Source organism: Argopecten irradians, chromosome 13 (genome assembly GCF_041381155.1).
Source record: "Argopecten irradians isolate NY chromosome 13, Ai_NY, whole genome shotgun sequence".
In the NCBI taxonomy this organism is placed as follows: Eukaryota; Metazoa; Mollusca; class Bivalvia; order Pectinida; family Pectinidae; genus Argopecten; species Argopecten irradians.
In genome coordinates this window covers 20,237,957-20,257,868 of record NC_091146.1, presented here as the reverse complement: position 1 = coordinate 20,257,868, position 19,912 = coordinate 20,237,957, and the positions used below count along the sequence as shown (strand labels likewise).

The 19,912-nt window shown below is 33.5% G+C and overlaps 1 protein-coding gene across 2 annotated transcripts in view; it reads left to right on the top strand.

Annotated features, from left to right (window-relative positions):
- Positions 1-15,967: 15,967 nt before the first annotated feature.
- The window catches only part of LOC138305565 (scavenger receptor cysteine-rich domain-containing protein DMBT1-like), a 37,071-nt gene continuing 33,126 nt past the window's right edge, over positions 15,968-19,912 (top strand). Inside the window, exons 1-3 of one of the 2 annotated variants that reach the window (XM_069245872.1) lie at positions 15,968-16,019; positions 18,731-18,863; positions 19,455-19,656. In XM_069245872.1, the coding sequence (XP_069101973.1) occupies positions 15,987-16,019; positions 18,731-18,863; positions 19,455-19,656 (368 nt within the window). In that variant the 5' untranslated portion in view covers positions 15,968-15,986. Of the gene's footprint in view, positions 16,020-18,730; positions 18,864-19,454; positions 19,657-19,912 lie in introns of those variants that run through there. The other variant, XM_069245873.1, reaches the window with a different exon arrangement.

Below are 19,912 nucleotides of genomic sequence, written 5' to 3'. Positions count from 1 at the left end.
ATTAACCACGAGTTATAAATTATATAGTGTCTAGTCAATCATACAGGATGGGTTGTTATGTACAGCTATCTTCCAAGGCCATGCTTCTTGAACTAGTTCTTTTTTTCTTTTTAGATTAACAAAATATCAGAATATTACATAACATTACGTGTCCTCACACAGGAAGAGATTTATTCATTCATTCAAAATATTACATAACATTAAGTGTCCTCACACAGGAGGAGATTTATTCATTCATTCAAAATATTACATAACATTAAGTGTCCTCACACAGGAGGAGATTTATTCATTCATTCAAAATATTACATAACATTAAGTGTCTCAACACATGAGGAGATTTATTCATTCATTCAAAATATATTACATAATACATAAGTGTCTCACACATGAGGAGATTTATTCATTCATTCAAAATATTACATAACATTAAGTGTCCTCACACAGGAGGAGATTTATTCATTCATTCAAAATATTACATAACATTAAGTGTCCTCACACAGGAGGAGATTTATTCATTCATTCAAAATATTACATAACATTAAGTGTCCTCAACACAGGAGGAGATTTATTCATTCATTCAAAATATTACATAACAATAAGTGTTCTCACACCAGGAGGAGATTTATTCATTCATTCAAAATATTACATAAACATTAAGTGTCCTCACACAGGAGGAGATTTATTCATTCATTCAAAATATTACATAACATTAAGTGTCCTCACACAGGAGGAGATTTATTCATTCATTCAAAATATTACATAATAATAAGTGTCCTCACACAGGAGGAGATTTATTCATTCATTCAAAATATTTACATAACATTAAGTGTCCTCACACAGGAGGAGATTTATTCATTCATTCAAAATATTACATAACATTAAGTGTCCTCACACAGGAGGAGATTTATTTATTTCATTCATTCAAAATATTACATAACATTAAGTGTTCTCACACAGGAGGAGATTCATTCAACACCCAACCACATATACCTTATACACATTTTTCATATTACTTATTATTATTATTATTTTCATTACATATAATCCTTGTACACGTCTATAAATATGTGTATGCATAATTGAGGGGATTGCATCTATAATACTTGAAACAGATATTGCATAGACAATGATCAAGTCCCAATACAGATTAGAATACCTATATTTCATTGTATTGCATACTAGACAACATATCAGCAGGTTCCTTCTTTGAAGTTTTCCTTTTCATTGGATTCGTGTGTGCGTGAAGGTGAAAGTTTGTGTGTGTTTGTGAATGCTGTTATTATTTTAGTTTTATTCATTACTAAAATGTGATTTATTGTAACATACGTAAGAAATAAGATTCCATGTCATCAATATATAATATTTATCCGAAAGTTAAATATATTCGTCAGGATAATCTATGATAAAAAAGTACATCAAACTATCAAATGCATGGCGTTTGTCGTTTCTTCTTAAATTGTCATTTATTTATCCAAAAGGAGATGAATTATTTCTACTAATTGCTGCTTAATCGCCAACACAGTATGCACATTCCATTCGTCACAAGGTTGTTTAGTACAGCTGTTAGGTTCCTCATGTAGGGGAGTTACCAAGTACTGACCGCTGGTCGGTGGTTTTTCTCCGAATATTGCGGTTTTCCTCCTTCATCAAACCAGGAACGTCTTAAATGACTTAAGCGGGGTACGCAGCTGAATCGTTACTGTGATAAAGATTGGATTTATTGCACGGTTTACGTGTGATATTTGAAATTGTCGAAAGAAAATAGTATCATTTAAGGGTATACAGATGCATTGCTGTAAATTCACATATCCAAAACAGCTGTTGATTTATACCAAAGTGTGGTATTCATTGCTCGTCCGTCCGTCGTTCGGAAGGACAAAAACAAACTCGCAATGGATTTTACTTTTATCGGAAACCAGAATTTCCCACGAAAAAGGAATGTAACACAAGTTGTACAAAAGGTGTCTCCAAGTCCACAAGATTAAAGGAAATATATCGTAATTATTGACGAATGTCATTACACAAGGAGTTATTAATTCTATCATTTTAAAGTGGCACTATCCGCGGGTGGAGAAACACATTGCGAATTAATTGTTAATTGTTATTAGTCATTTTTAGTTTTAATAAAAAAGTAACAGACGACTACGTAATTTTCTTCAGCTACGAAAGTTACTTACATTGCACATTCACCACCATTGAAATGCTTGAGCAATTGATTTTACTTCAAGATAACAATATTAAATACAATTAATTGCGTCCCGAAAAAAAGTCGTAACACTATGTCGTAGATGAAATAAAGTACTGACTGCGGATGCACCAAAAGCAAAATAAATTATAATTATATTATATTATATGTTTTGTGTTAATTAGACATATACATATATATATGATAAACACCAATTATTGTCCAAATGATGAGTATCGTTTATGCTCTGTCGGCGGTGGAACATCTTTAAACAAATTCATATATATATAACCTTTTCGAGCAGAAAATGGTTCAAATTGAAGACTCACCTACTGCACAGGTTTAGAGAAAGAGATGTACAAGCCTATCCAATCAATGAAGGGTACGTTGTACGACTCAAGGTCAAATCAGGTAGGTATTGACTTTTACACAGTGTACCTTGCATTGATTGGACAGGACCTCACATAACTCGACAGGTAATGTTCCATGATTGATTGCGGTTTAGTTTTTAATATAAATACAGATTTCCATGTCCTGTTGCTCTATCAAGCTATTCTGCAAAATCAAGTATCAAGTTGTATTTTGACTTCTTCACCATATCGATTATTCACTTCAGGTAAGGCAATTCTTAATCCAATAACTAGTTTTTCCATGATAATCTCTTTTACATATTAACAATGCCATATTTTTTAGGTTTTTGAGGTCATAGAAAAAAACCGTAATATTTCACTTCAGGTAGATGTAATTCTTAATGCAATAACTGTTTTTCTACGTTCATCTTTTCAAACACTATTCTCAATATATTTTAGGATTTATAAGGTCAATTTAATCAAAAACGTGAGAATAGTTACTTGAACTGGAATAGTACTAATAGATAACATTTTCATTTTTGCAATAAAACTAATTCAGCAATGGCGCCTTGGTATCTTATACAGTAGTTTAGCGACTGTGATGCTTTTAACATGTATGGCGTCATCATACTCGATGTTCGAAGCATCAAACAAAAGCAAATGAGTTTAAAAAGAATCAAATAGTTAACTTATAAAGACATTGCGATTTGCAGCAATTTAAAAAATGAAAACTGATTGATTTGACTTTAAATAGTAAAAAAAAATAATTCCAAAGTTAAAAAAAAATAATACGTTAAAATGTTGGTTGTTATCTAAAAGGTTAAAACAGCATTCAAGAAATCAAGTGTTCATGCTAGACTTATTTATATCAGTATATTTTTCGTTTTTCTATGTTTTAACATTAAAGGGGACATTCGGATAAACCGATTCGTTTTCTTTATACCTGTATAGATAAAAAATACTTAGATTAGCACGAAAACCGATGTTTTCCTGACGTCAAAATAAATAAAAAAAACGCATCGATATTGCGTATTGCTAAAGTAATCTCTCTAAATCAATGAAATATTACGTTGAAAAGTATTTCAATTGATGAAGTTGTCTGAAAATAATAATAAGCATTGATGTCACTATCTTTTAATTGCATCGTAATATGAAAAATTAAATGTTTGCACACTTTTGTGATGATCCGTTACGCGGATCCAAACAGTGAGCAATTCAGTTTACATTTTTTTTCTTCATTTTCCTGTTTAAATATTATATTAAAAATATTAAAAAAAGAAACATCTATGCTTAAAGTTATATTCATTTATGTAATTTCCTTACTCACGAATAAAAAAATTGATACTTTAGTCATCACGAAATATTTTAAGAATTACAATACAGTGTGCTTACAATGTATAGGGTTTAATTTTACAAGTATACATTAAAGCTGCAATGGTTTTGACAAAACTGAGATAGCATTACAGTTCCATTATAGTGACATATAACGCGAGATTTCAACTTATGATACAGACGTTGTCATATTTTTGGTGTGTTTTATTTTTTGCTTTTTCATGAAAAAAAGGAAAAAAAAAAACACCGAATAAGCCAGAATATGGCCACTTCCAAAATATCACATGATTATAACTTAAAAAACGCGAAACGGAAGTTATGATTTCTAATCCATGGACAAGTGAAAGTCTACATTAAAGAAATGTATTTATTACATGTATGTTGATAAATTGTGTATTTACATTTTCTATACTGGTTACTTGTATATTTGATTATATGTATAGTAATGAATTGTGTTTTTGTGTCTGTTGTAGAAAAACGATGAGGGTGGTACAAGTGGTCTTTCTTCTTTGCTTGCTTGTCACAGCAATAACTGAAGGGTCACACAGGATCAAACGAGAAAATGAAATCAGAAAACTTAGAGACGACAGATATGATGAATTCGAGGACGACCTGGTTGGAGGACCGCCTGGTTTGCCCCCAGGTCGCGCTGACTTTCATCTATAAGTGACTTCAAACCGATTGGAAATGATCATCAAATAAAACGTAATAATTATTTTTGCTTTGTTTTCATAATTCATTTAACTTTCAGATTGACGAATTATTTGTTTCATACCTCTATGAAAAAAATCCAGAAATGACGCAAAAACCCGACGTTATTGAGGCGTCACAATAACGACATTGACCTTCCGTATTGATTTGATAAAGATGTGAAATGATATGTTATAAACACATTTTATTTCATAAAGTAGTCTGATGAAAAATAATTTTAAGCATTGATATTTACTATTATTTAAACTGTTACCGGGTTATGAGAAAAAAATTTGAAAAATTATTTCAGAGTACAGAGTTTGCAAACTTTTGTTTCATACCCCTATGTATGAACCTAAAAAGTTAAACTGTTTACCTTTTACAATTAATTTCAATTTTGTATGTGTGTGTTTCAACACCTGCTGATCATTCAACCGAAGCTCAAATGAGACCTTGAGCGGAACGTTTGTACTGACCAAAGGCTCCAAAATATAATGATATGTTTACCTTTCAATATTTACATAAATATTCCCTTTTCATCCTACAAAATGATATTTTGTCAAATGTTTTCATAAGATTTTTAGGACGCAACGTTAAAATTTAACTTAATACTTTTACCTTGCAAGTTTTCTGAAGAAAAAAATAAGAAGCGAAACTTTCATTAGTGGTAATGGTATTAAGTATGTAACTTTTGGTTTATCGGTATCGTCTATACGTGCGTGGTATGTTTTTGCCATTTGACAAGGATTTCGTGTTAATTGGAACTCGATCGGCTGTGCTGGCAAAATCACAACAAATGAACAAAACATTTGTGTCACAGATCTAGCCAATAGAAACCTATAGCTAAGCTTATATCAATATTAGTTACACGACATAATAGAGGGAAAAAATAGCATTCGTCGGCGGAGGAGCTTCATTAACGCATTGATAAAACAAATGATGAACAACACGTTTCTTTAGGGTTAATCGTAGATAAACCACCAATATAATCATGTGTATCAGTTAGTTTCTGTTTGTGATATGGAATAACAAAGTTATATAGTCGGAAAAAGGTGACAGGATATTGAAATGTCTATCAAACATTTTCTAACATTCAAAGAAAAAATACACGCACATCGCACGGCACTATGGTTAGATACAGTCTCGCGTTCATGAAAAAAAAAACCAGATAAACACTTGAGTTGCAGAGTTACGGAGTACAACCGCAAAAGGGTTCTCAAGAGCAAGGTCGATCTAACCAAATGCCTCCGGTATTGATTGCTTAAAGAAGCCTACTACAAGGTGCACCTAGGCTATGGTGTTTTATATAGCAAGTACAAATAGATAGTTTTTGGCAACGTCAAAATCACTAGATAGTGGGAACGTCACAATCACTAGATGGTGGGACGAGGTCGCCGTCAGATTGTACTCAAACCACGTCTTTTTTGTATGTTGAACCTCGGGGGTCAGAGTTGACGAAGAAAAGGGGTCATAGAGCTAAAACATTTCTTGATAAGTGATGACTACATCATATATATGTATATACAATGTATTCATATTATTATACCTCACCGATGAGTCACATTCGCTGATTGGTCGAGAGACGTCACATGTGAGGGCGACAAAACATCGTGTATCCCGCTGAACGTCATATTCAAAAATCATGTTTCCCACATGAGGAGCCCCTCGTACATTTAGCAAGAGTTGTCGTTCGTGTAACGGAACTCTCCGAGGTATTCCGATAACAAACAAATGGATAGCAGACGACGCTTTCGTCCGATAAAATGTATTAATATTCGTATGATAAAGGATACAAATAACACAATTACACTCCATGTAATATTTATATGATGTAACATGCTAAAGGGAGTTGATTTGGGCTGAAACATACGGTAGGTCTAACCTCTGATTTAACAATAACTGTAACGTTAGCCCAACACGACAACAGTGTTTCGGGCAAACAACTTAGAGACATAAAATAAAGGCCAATAAATGTATAATGTAGCATTACGTCATAATTAATGCATTGTGCAAAAATTAGTGGGGTTAATTTGTGACCTTTCATGAAATAGCATTGATATTTGGCAGCTTTTTATTAATGATATGACATATGAATATTATATTTTTGCGAAATTCTTGAACATGTTCATTCCAACATTATGCTACAGTAAACATTTATTTATAGTGTAGCATTAGATCATAACAAAGTAATATATTTTGATACTCTTCAGATAACATTAGCGGTTATGTGATTTTTGAGTTATCGGAATACAAAATGGTATTTGGCATCTTATTATATTCATAATAAGCGGCATCTTATTGTATTCATAATAAGCGGGGTACGCAGCTGAATCGTTACTGTGATGAAGATTGGGTAGACGACATGGATTTATTGCACGGTTTAAGTGTGATATTTGAAATTGTCGAAAGAAAATATTATCATTTAAGAGTATACATATGCATTGCTGTAAATTCACATATCCCAAACAGCTGTTGATTTATACCAAAGTGTGGTATTCATTGCTCGTCCGTCCGTCGTTCGTGAGGACAAAAACAAACTCGCAATGGATTTTACTTTTATCGGAAACCAGAATTACCCACGAAAAAAAGGGTAACACAAGTTGTACAAAAGGTACCTCCTAGTCCACAAGACTAAAGGAAATATATCGTAATTATTGACGAATGTCATTACACAAGGAGTTATTAATTCTATCATTTTAAAGTGGCACTATCCTCAGGTGAAGAAACACATTGCGAATTAATTGTTAATTGTTATTAGTCATTTTTAATTTTAATAAAAAAGGAACAGACGACTACGTAATTTTCTTCAGCTACGAAAGTTACTTACATTGCACATTCACCACCATTGAAGTGCTTGAGCAATAAATTCTACTTCAAGATAACAATATTAAATACAATTAATTGCGTTCCGAAAAAAATCGTAACACTATGTCGTAGATGAAATAAAGTACTGACTGCGGATGCACCAAAAGCAAAATAAATTATAATTATATTATATTATATGTTTTGTGTTAATTAGACATATACATATATATATATGATACACACCAATTATTGTCCGAATGATGAGTATCGTTTATGCTCTGTCGGCGGTGGAACATCTTTAAACAAATTCATATACAAATAACCTTTTCGAGCTGAAAATGGTTCAAATTGAAGACTCACCTACTGCACATGTTTAGAGAAAGAGATGTGCAAGCCTATCCAATCAATGAAGGGTACGTTGTACGACTCAAGGTCAAATCAGGTAGGTATTGACTTTTACACAGTGTACCTTGCATTGATTGGACAGGACCTCACATAACTCGACAGGTAATGTTCCATGATTGATTGCGGTTTAGTTTTTAATATAAATACAGATTTCCATGTCCTGTTGCTCTATCAAGCTATTCTGCAAAATCAAGTATCAAGTTGTATTTTGACTTCTTCACCATATCGATTATTCACTTCAGGTAAGGCAATTCTTAATCCAATAACTGGTTTCTATGTTAATCTTTTCAAACAATGCCATATAAGGTAAGAACATATTTCTTCGTAGACGTGAAGAATGTGTTTCTAATGCGTATGTTTCAAATAAACTGAGAATAGTACTAACTAGGCATAGAACATTTTCATTTTTGCAATAAAACTAATTCAGCAATGGCGCCTTGGTATCTTATACAGTAGTTTAGCGACTGTGATGCTTTTAACATGTATGGCGTCATCATACTCGATGTTCGAAGCATCAAACAAAAGCAAATGAGTTTAAAAAGAATCAAATAGTTAACTTATAAAGACATTGCGATTTGCAGCAATTTAAAAATGAAAACTGATTGATTTGACTTTAAATAGTAAAAAAAAATAATTCCAAAGTTAAAAAAAATAATTACGTTAAAATGTTGGTTGTTATCTAAAAGGTTAAAACAGCATTCAAGAAATCAAGTGTTCATGCTAGACTTATTTATATCAGTATATTTTTCGTTTTCTATGTTTTAACATTAAAGGGGACATTCGGATAAACCGATTCGTTTTCTTTATACCTGTATAGATAAAAAATACTTAGATTAGCACGAAAACCGATGTTTTCCTGACGTCAAAATAAATAAAAAAACGCATCGATATTGCGTATTGCTAAAGTAATCTCTCTAAATCAATGAAATATTACGTTGAAAAGTATTTCAATTGATGAAGTTGTCTGAAAATAATAATAAGCATTGATGTCACTATCTTTTAATTGCATCGTAATATGAAAAATTAAATGTTTGCACACTTTTGTGATGATCCGTTACGCGGATCCAAACAGTGAGCAATTCAGTTTACATTTTTTCTTCATTTTCCTGTTTAAATATTGAAAATATTAAAAATATTAAAAAAAGAAACATCTATGCTTAAAGTTATATTCATTTATGTAATTTCCTTACTCACGAATAAAAAAATTGATACTTTAGTCATCACGAAATATTTTAAGAATTACAATACAGTGTGCTTACAATGTATAGGGTTTAATTTTACAAGTATACATTAAAGCTACAATGGTTTTGACAAAACTGAGATAGCATTACAGTTTCATTATAGTGACATATAGCGAGATCTCAACTTTTGAGACAGACGTTGTCATATTTTGGTGCGTTTTTATTATTATTATTTTTTTTTTTGCTTTTTCAGGAAAAAAACCCCGAATAAGCCAGAATATGGCCACTTCCAAAATAGCACATGATTATAACTTAAAAAACGCGAAACGGAAGTTATGATTTCTAATCCATGGACAAGTGAAAGTCTACATTTAAGAAATGTATTTATTACATGTATGTTGATAAATTGTGTATTTACATTTTCTGTACTGGTTACTTGTATATTTGTTATATGTATAGTAATGAATTGTGTTTTTGTCTGTTGTAGAAAAACGATGAAGGTGGTACAAGTGGTCTTTCTTCTTTGCTTGCTTGTCACAGCAATAACTGAAGGGTCACACAGGATCAAACGAGAAAATGAAATCAGAAAACTTAGAGACGACAGATATGATGAATTCGAGGACGACCTGGTTGGAGGACCGCCTGGTTTGCCCCCAGGTCGCGCTGAAATTCATCTATAAGTGACTTCAAACCGATTGGAAATGATCATCAAATAAAACATAATAATTATTTTTGCTTTGTTTTCATAATAAATTTAACTTTCAGATTGACGAATTATTTTTTTCATACCTCTATGAAAAACATCCAGAAATGACGCAAAAACCCGACGTTATTGAGGCGTCACAATAACGACATTGACCTTCCGTATTGATTTGATAAAGATGTGAACTGATATGTTAAAACACATTTTATTTCATAAAGTAGTATGAAAAATAATTTTAAGCATTGATATTACTATTATTAAACTGTTACCGGGTTATGAGAAAACTGTTTGAAAAATTATTTCAGAGTACAGAGTTTGCAAACCTTTTGTTTCATACCCCTATGTATGAACCTAAAAAGTAAACTTTTACAATTAATTTCAATTTTGTATGTGTGTGTTTCAACACTTGCTGATCATTCAACCGAGGCTCAAATGAGACCTTGAGCGGAACGTTTGTACTGACCAAATGCTCCAAAATATAATATGTTTACCTTTCAATATTTACACAAATATTCCCTTTTCATCCTACAAAATGATATTTTGTCAAATGTTTTCATGGATTTTTAGGACGCAATTATTTTTTCTTAATACTTTTACCTTGCAATAAAGAATAAGGATAAGAAGCTGAAACTTTCCATTGGTGGTAATGGTGTTAAGTATGTAACTTTTGGTTTATCAGTATCGTCTATACGTGCGTGGTATGTGTTTGCCATTTGACAAGGATTTCGTATTAATTGGCCATCGATCAGCTGTGCTGGCAAAATCACAACAAATTGAACAAAACATTTGTGTCACAGATCTAGCCAATAGAAACCTATAGCTAAGCTTATATCAATATTAGTTACACGACATAATAGAGGGAAAAAATAGCATTCGTCGGCGGAGGAGCTTCATTAACGCATTGATAAAACAAATGATGAACAACACGTTTCTATAGGGTTAATCGTAGATAAACCACCAATATACTCATGTGTATAAGTTAGTTTATGTTTGTGATATGGAATTACAAAGTTATATAGTCGGAAAAAGGTGACAGGATATTGAAATGTCTCTCAAACATTTTCTAAAATTCAAAGAAAACATACACACACATATATATCGCACGGCACTGTAGTTAGATACAGTCTCGCGTTCATGAAAAAAACAGATAAAGACTTCAGTGCAGAGTTACGGAGTACAACCGCAAAAGGGTTCCCAAGAGCAAGGTCGATATAACCAAATGCCTCCGGTATTGATTTGCTTAGATGAAGCCTACTACAAGGTGCACCTAGGCCATGGTGTTTATATAGCAAGTACAAATAGATCTGTTTCGGAATACCAAAACTACATGGTTGAAGTACGATTTGCCGTTGATAAGTCTCTTTCCGGTGATTTTGACGTTTTTGGCAACGTCACAATCACTAGATGGTGGCACGGGGTCGCCGTCAAAGTGTACTCAAACCACGTCTTTTTTGTATGTTGAACCTCGGGGGTCGGAGTTGACGTAGAAAAGGGGTCATAGAGCTAAAAAATTTCTTGATAAGTGATGACTACATCATGTATATGTATATACACTGTATTTATAATGTAGCATCAAGTCATAATTAATGCATTGTGCAAAAATTAGTGGGGTTAATTTGTGACCTTTCTTGAAATAGCATTGATATTTGGCAGCTTTTCATTGATGATTTGACATATGAATATTATATTTTTGCAAAATTCATGAACATGTTCATTCCAACATTAACTACAGTAAACATTCATTTATAGTGTAGCATTAGGTCATAATAAAGAAATATAGTTTGATGTTTAATTTTTACACATAAATGGGATTAGTTTGTGATAGTCCATTAGATAACATTGACTGTCATGTGATTGTTTGAGTTATCGAAATACTAAATGGCATTTGGCATCTTATTATATTCATGATTTGACAAATAGAAAATATAAACTTTAGTTTTTTTTTTTTTTATTTTACATTGATTGCGAAACACGTTTTTTTATAAGAACTTATGCAAATCACTTTCAATGACCCAAAGGAAAGACGTGAGGTGTCTTATAGTGGGGAAGAAACTGGAGTACCCGGAAAAAGTCCACTTTCACCGACCTACTACCTTGGTGAAAAGGGAGTGGTATATGCATGACCTGATCACCCAGTGTGGGTTTTCGATGAGGAAAAGTGGTTCAGATGTCTCGACATATTACCACAGACGCTCCACCTTTGTGTGTCGTGTGTTAGAATCCCATATTGGGCTGCTGCCAAGTTCCAATCGCTTGTCGGTGGTTTTTCTCCGGTTAATACGACTTTCTTCCACCAACAAACCCGGCACGTCCTCACATGACCCTGGCTGTTAATATGACGTTAAACTATTAAAACTCAACCTTGATAATCTGAGAGTGAAAAACCTGCAGTTGGTGTCAACTAGCGCTACTGATAGTGTGTACTGGTATTGTAACTAGGTCAGTAAAATGTTTTTCTCCGGTTAATATATTTGCTCCGACTATTTGATTGAACGTCCTTTCAATAACCAGAGTTGTTCAAGGAGATGGTGGAGAAAAGACGGAGACTAAGTATCCGGGAAAACATTGTCCCCCACCGGATTCAAACTTGTAACCCAGAGTACGGGGTACAGGGTACAGGGTACAGGGTATGCAAGTATGACTCGGAATAAAATTACCGACTGCCATTGGTATGAAAGTAATTGAAAAATTGCTTTTATATCAAGTAATAAGATGTTCCTTGAAACGATTCCTTCATAATCTATTGTAATTCACTCGAACATCTAAGGCGTCATAACCCGCGCATGCGCAAGCCGATAGTCCGTAATAGCAACTCATGTAGTGGGTAGGGGGTACAGGGTAGAGGGTACAGGGTACAGGGTACAGGGTAGAGGGTACAGGGTACAGGGTACAGGGTACTAGAATCAGTTACAGTCATGTAGATACCTGATGTATTGGGTCTGTAGTTTGCTTGGATGAAGGGCTGAGTTAATGTTTGTTAAAATGAATGAATGACCTTTACTATCATTCAAGGTCATAGTCATTGGGATCAAAGCGTTTAAAATCTTGGGACTTTTTTAGAAGAATTAAGAATTAAGCCCTCCTCAGAAATCTCTTCATTTCATCCGTCCATTAGTATTTATTGACATATGAATGACTATGTAATATTGCAAAGTTCAGTACTTATGTACTTATGGAGTGAACCAAAGGGAACTAACTCTGATAGATCTGAATCGTATATGAATCACCCACGCTATCTTTATTTATTTGTCATTTTATCAGTTCACTAACATTAACACATACACTTCATGTTATCTCCAGGTAAGCCGCGGAATAAAAGATTGCGAAATATGAAAGCTTGATGTTGTAAGGTAATTCATGATGTTAGTAATGTATGTACAGGGTGTCCCATAATTCATATTATATTTTCACAATGTGTAAGAAATGATTACTACTTAATATATATATGTTTGATTTCACGCGGGAAGGGGTAATTGATTTCGAGATTTATTTTCCCTTATAATACGTACGTATTGAAGATGAAAGTATTTTGCTCATTATTAGTTTGCAACATTATTAAGATGATCCGATTATCTTTCTAAATATAAGTTTAAAGAAGAGGTATCACTTTGGACCTTTTACGGAAAACAAATAGAACTTTTTTGACAGATGATACCATGCATTGAATAAAACGTCAATGCTAAACATCAATTTCAAGCAGCTAGCAAACCAATGTAAATAAAAGTTTTCAACAAAACAATTAAGAGTTTAAAGCTAAAATATAGCAAAAGCTTAACTAGGTCATTGTGACCTACATATTCTTTTTAATTTTTTTTAAAATTATAGATCTAGTTAATCAATACTTTATTAATGAAAGCATCAATTTTCATCCTTTGACCTTTGATCACTAAAATCTTCGTGATCCCAGACAAAAATGGCTGTTGTGAATATCACATAATATGCAGTGAACCCTAAAGCATCTTCATTGAAATTAGTATGTTATCAATGAGTGGCCGTAACACGACCCGAAGTGATATATCCCTCCTTGAATGTCGAGTATTTAGTACTTGAACCCCTTGATACTTTATCAGTATACCGTAAGTGGTTGTAGTAACACCAAGTTTACACACTTGTCGTATATGAAGCCTTCACCATATGAAGGGTTTACAACATTTTGTGATCCAGAGTGTAGAAAATCTCCCATCAACCCTATCCACATTAACAAACAAAAATAATTCAGACCTCAACGGCTTTATCATTAAAACGGTCACACGTAAGTTTTTTTTTTTTTTTTTTTTAAAAAACAGCGACTGCAAGTTAATATTTTATACAATCATGGAAATTGCCCATTCTAACCTGCCGTGTGCACTTTTTTAATACAGTCGTTAAAATGTGCAATTTATTTCAATGATATATGTATATTTTGAAATAATTGAATTCAATAGGTAAAAGTTTACATATTTAATCAGAGTTGGAGTTTGTAGGCCTGGATGTTATAATTGGTTCGATATGTTGTATGTGATAACAAGGATGTGTATTTTAATCAGAGTTGGAGTTTGTAGGCCTGTATGTTGTAATTAGTTCGATATGTTGTATGTGATAACATGGATCTGTATTATAATCAGAGTTGGAGTTTGTAGGCCTGGATGTTATAATTAGTTCGATATGTGTATGTGATAACATGGATCTGTATTATAATCAGAGTTGGAGTTTGTAGGCCTGGATGTTGTAATTAGTTCGATATGTTTTTGTATGTTGTATGTGATAACAGAGTTGATCTGTATTATAATCAGAGTTGGAGTTTGTAGGCCTGGATTGTATGTTTTAATTAGTTCGATATGTTGTATGTGATAACATGGATCTGTATATATCAGAGTTGGAGTTTGTAGGCTGATGTTATAATTAAGTTCGATATGTTGTATGTGATAACATGGATCTGTATTATAATCAGAGTTGGAGTTTGTAGGCCTGGATGTTATAATTAGTTCGATATGTTGTATGTGATAACATGGATCTGTATTATAATCAGAGTTGGAGTTTGTAGGCCTGGATGTTATAATTAGTTCGATATGTTGTATGTGATAACATGGATCTGTATTATAATCAGAGTTGGAGTTTGTAGGCCTGGATGTTATAATTAGTTCGATATGTTGTATGTGATAACATGGATCTGTATTATAATCAGAGTTGGAGTTTGTAGGCCTGGATGTTATAATTAGTTCGATATGTTGTATGTGATAACATGGATCTGTATTATAATCAGAGTTGGAGTTTGTAGGCCTGGATGTTATAATTAGTTCGATATGTTGTATGTGATAACATGGATCTGTATTATAATCAGAGTTGGAGTTTGTAGGCCTGGTATGTTGTAATTAGTTCGATATGTTGTATGTGATAACATGGATCTGTATTATAATCAGAGTTGGTAGTTTGTTAGGCTGGATATATTATAATTTGTTCGATATGTTGTATTAGTTCGATGTTGTATGTATAACATGGATCTGTATTATAATCAGAGTTGGAGTTTGTAGGCCTGGATGTTATAATTAGTTCGATATGTTGTATGTGATAACATGGATCTGTATTATAATCAGAGTTGGAGTTTGTAGGCCTGTATGTTGTAATTAGTTCGATATGTTGTATGTGATAACATGGATCTGTATTATAATCAGAGTTGGAGTTTGTAGGCCTGGATGTTGTAATTAGTTCGATATGTTGTATGTGTTAACATGGATCTGTATTATAATCAGAGTTGGAGTTTGTAGGCCTGGATGTTATAATTAGTTCGATATGTTGTATGTGATAACATGGATCTCTATTATAATCAGAGTTGGAGTTTGTAGACCTGTATGTTGTAATTAGTTCGATATGTTGTATGTGATAACATGGATCTGTATTATAATCAGAGTTGGAGTTTGTAGACCTGTATGTTGTAATTAGTTCGATATGTTGTATGTGATAACATGGATCTGTATTATAATCAGAGTTGGAGTTTGTAGGCCTGTATGTTATAATTAGTTCGATATGTTGTATGTGATAACATGGATCTGTATTATAATCAGAGTTGGAGTTTGTAGGCCTGGATGTTGTAATTAGTTCGATATGTTGTATGTGATAACATGGATCTGTATTATAATCAGAGTTGGAGTTTGTAGGCCTGGATGTTGTAATTAGTTCGATATGTTATATGTGATAACATGGATGTGTATTAATATCAGAGTTGGTGTTTGTAGGCCTGGATGGTTGGTATACTGATAATCTGCGATAACAATGTTTACAAGTCGAGTACTGATTTATTATCAACATCTCACATTTACACTCATACATTTTACACGAATTGCACAACAGGCACAATCATGGACCTGGGGACCCTGATTCTATGTTTAACGGTAAGCTTGTTGGTTTTCGTTGTTCTTGATCTCCTAACTATTTCGTCTTTCTACATTCCACAAGTTATGGCCCTGCAGGTAGGGCGTTAGAATTGTACCTGCTGCCCCAATTGCATGATCGTAAAAGGCGACTAAATTTAGGATCTTATCTTTTCTCTTCTTCCTAACTGACTTTATCTTTCCTAATGCCTCCCTTGGCATCGCCTCACTTTTGGCCTTGAGTTGAGCGTTCGCCCCTGTGAGGAAGGCTCTGGGTTCTGTCCCCTGGCCGAGACACACCAAAGTCTATAAAAGTGGTAGTTTCTGCTCCTGCTTAGCGCTCAGCATACAGGGAGTGGGACGACTGGTTGGCCCGTTGTCAGTATAATGTGACCGGGTGGGGTGTGTTGCTTGGTGTCTTCGGCGGCATGCTTCAGTGTTATAGCACTATAAAAAGGGCAATAGTTCCACTATACAAGAAGACACAACACGAATATACCGCAGTCTCCCAAAACACGCACCTCGCACAACATACACGCAATACTACGCATACATGGGAGGCCGTCCTTACATGACCATAGCTGTTAATAGGACGTTAATAAATCAAACAAACAAACAAACAAATCCACAAGTTATCTCCCTTGCGGATAGGCATTGGTTGTTATGTCATTATGTTTTGAGAACAAATTATGTCGGTTTTATTGAACTCATGAAACATGACTTAACATCCAGTGCATATCCTCAAGGACAAATAACTCTGTAACATGCAAATACAGAATAATTAATATTTTCAATTTGAAAACGGCGGTATCATGACTACCACAAGAATAATTGAATCATCAAATAATCTATATAATTGTGTCAAAGGTACACTTCAGTCTAAGAGTGCATTGATATTTGCACATATTTCGGAAACAAACCAGTTCTAATAGAAATAAGATTAGTTGATTTTACTTTGATATGCCAGAAAAGCCCACTGTCATGAAATGTATGTGAAATGTTCAAACCCGCTTACTGACCGTTATTACACATAGTGGTCGGACGTCTTGTATACCGAACCTTAGCCCTTGCCAGTGTAGTAAAGAATTGTTTGTCTCGAACTACACAAATTGTTCTTACAGTAGTGTGTTTACCATATTAGATGCATGTTCTTGTCTTGTTTTGCATTTGTTTAAATTGCGTGACTTCGGCTCGGATATGTTGTACCTGCTTAATCGTATTGATCAACGATTTGTGGAATTTCAACGGTATCAATCAGAATACTTATGCCGTGAAATTTGTTTATATTTCATGTTATATGTTTCATAAGGAATGTAGAACAATGCATTTATGTCATATTTTGCTTCGTGGTTATGTCACAAAATTAGCCTCACTGATTTCTCCTTTAAGGATCTACTCTGGTGAAAAGGTTGTTTTTTTGTTTTTTTTTATATATATAACTAACCTTTGTTTTAAAATAATTTTTTGGATATATGAATTCATACTTAAGTAAAATTGGAAGAAAAAATATGGGGTGTGTGCTTGATTTCTAAAAAGCAATTATTAATCATAGATTATTGTATTGTATTAAGCTATTGTATACAATTATGATTTTAGGGGATTTCACTCTTTTGTGCATAAACACGACAATCTATATAAAGCTAATGCAATATTTTGCAAATCAGCTGTTTGATAAATAGGAATGTTCGCAAAATTGGAAAAAAAGTGTTGTTTTTTTTTGTTACATGTCATACCATGCAGTTAACCCATTATTTTGCCGAGAAAAGCTGTATAATTATGCTTTAAGTTGAAATTACGATCGTCTTTTACAGATTTTTGACAGATTCAACGCTTCATAGAAACATGCAGCCTAACCTCAATGAATTTAAACTCGTACATATAAACTAAAGAACCTTCGAGTTTGAACGTTTTATCTCATCCTGATTATTTTTTTTTATAAAAAATGTATTAATGATCTGCTCTGGTGAGGTTTTAGTCTAGTTATAGGCACCGGATGTGAGACTAATAGACGGTAAATCTGACTCTACCCACTTTGTTTTAGGATAACTTTTTTGGTCGGGAACTCATTTATGTAAACGTGGTATATTTCTATTCTGATTTTAAATTTAGCTATTATAAACACTACACGGCCTGATCATGTGCTAAGCATTTTTACTGTATAGAGCCGGTTATTTTCGTGCTTTTTTACGATTTGAAAAAAAAAAAAACAAAAAAAAAAAAACCGATGAAATTAAGTTGCAGCCTTTTTTCAATTTATCTCCATCTTACACTTAGGGTATATATTTGTCACCAATTTTCTCATTTTGATTCGCGGATTCGGATTCATAGCAATGATCATCCCCGCAAAAAATTACCAGCAATACGGTATCTAATACGACTGATAATGAGTTGTGTGTGATAAGTTCAGAAAATGCCAAATACTAAACTCTCAAAACAAAATTCAAAATTAGGATTAAAAAAATATAGCGTCGGATTTGTACCGGCACAGCGGGGACAGCATATAGAGCGCATTGTTTTAGTATGTAGCAATCGATTATAATACGGAAGTTCCAAGAAAAATGACGTGTGGAAAGTATGAATAACCGTTGATTAGTCCCACCTTATGCTCATCAAATAATGACGTCATAATCACCGGATGCACTCTACCCACGTCCTTTTGAAGCATAAAAGTCCCCATAATGATATGAATTCTTTTTTAAATACAATGTGTACTCTTTTAGATTTTTTTTCAGATCTCATCGGCATTTGTTACGGCGGATGTAGTGACGTCTGAGAGTAAACCAATCAGAAGTCATGTAACAACGGAGGAAACAAGTCACACAAAAGTTTACTTGAATGATACAAGAATGGATCGACGAACTTACAGTAATATCGTTTATTTGATTTTCAATTTTGCGTCAACTGTATACTCTAAACCAATTTTGTTTTCGCGGCTTTTAAATTGTACGCTTTTGTACTGTTTCCGTGTAGATTTAATTTCTCGATCAAGACTTCCAGAGTTCTACTTCGTGATTTCTTATCGCCAGCGAAATAAATCGTACGCGAAATTCAAATGGTTTACAGTAACACAGCTATGATATCAATATTATCAGCGTGGATAGTTACGCAGTCGGCCTTACCAGCAATATCTCATCTTTAAGTGACAGAATATATATTGGAACTGCTTGCATATCTTGCCCGATGCACCTGCTAATCGGAGGTGTTAAATATATAATTTGTTTTTGTTGAATTTCTCTTGAGGTAACTCCTGTAGTCTGACATCAGCCATTATATCTACTCATCTCCTTCCTGGTTTTAAGGTTGTCTGCGTGCAATTAATAAATTTATATTTGTTATATTTAAAATCAACGGAAAGCAAATCTTTCATCAAACAAATCAAGATCGCGAAACATAGAACTGCGCTAATAATTTGTAAGATGGTCTACGTAACTCACCAAACATTTCTTTGCTTTGCAGGTTGTGCAACGGTACATTTGACAGCTTTGACAGGCTCCTTCCACAGTCCAAACTATCCTAATGTATATCCGAACGAGGCCGGCTGTCTGTGGCAAATACGGGCACCAGGCACAGACCGTATAGAGTTAACATTTGACAGGTTCATTACCGAAGAAAAGTATGACTATGTTGAAATTTATGACGGATCTAGGCTTACACATACGTAAGTTTTTTGTTTATTTACATTGAAGTTTGTTATCGTCCTATTCTGTGTTTGTATATTACAGATTTATCTTCCTTTGCGGCTATGTATGATTGTGACGTCAGGTGTTTTAAATGAGTTTAAGGGCGTAACGTCTTACTTTTTCAGAACCAAATGACGTGAATTTTGCTCACAAAATTACTTCACAATGAATACCTACCCGCAAGGGAGGAAGCTCTGTAACATGTAATGACATGACGGAATACACTGTCAATGT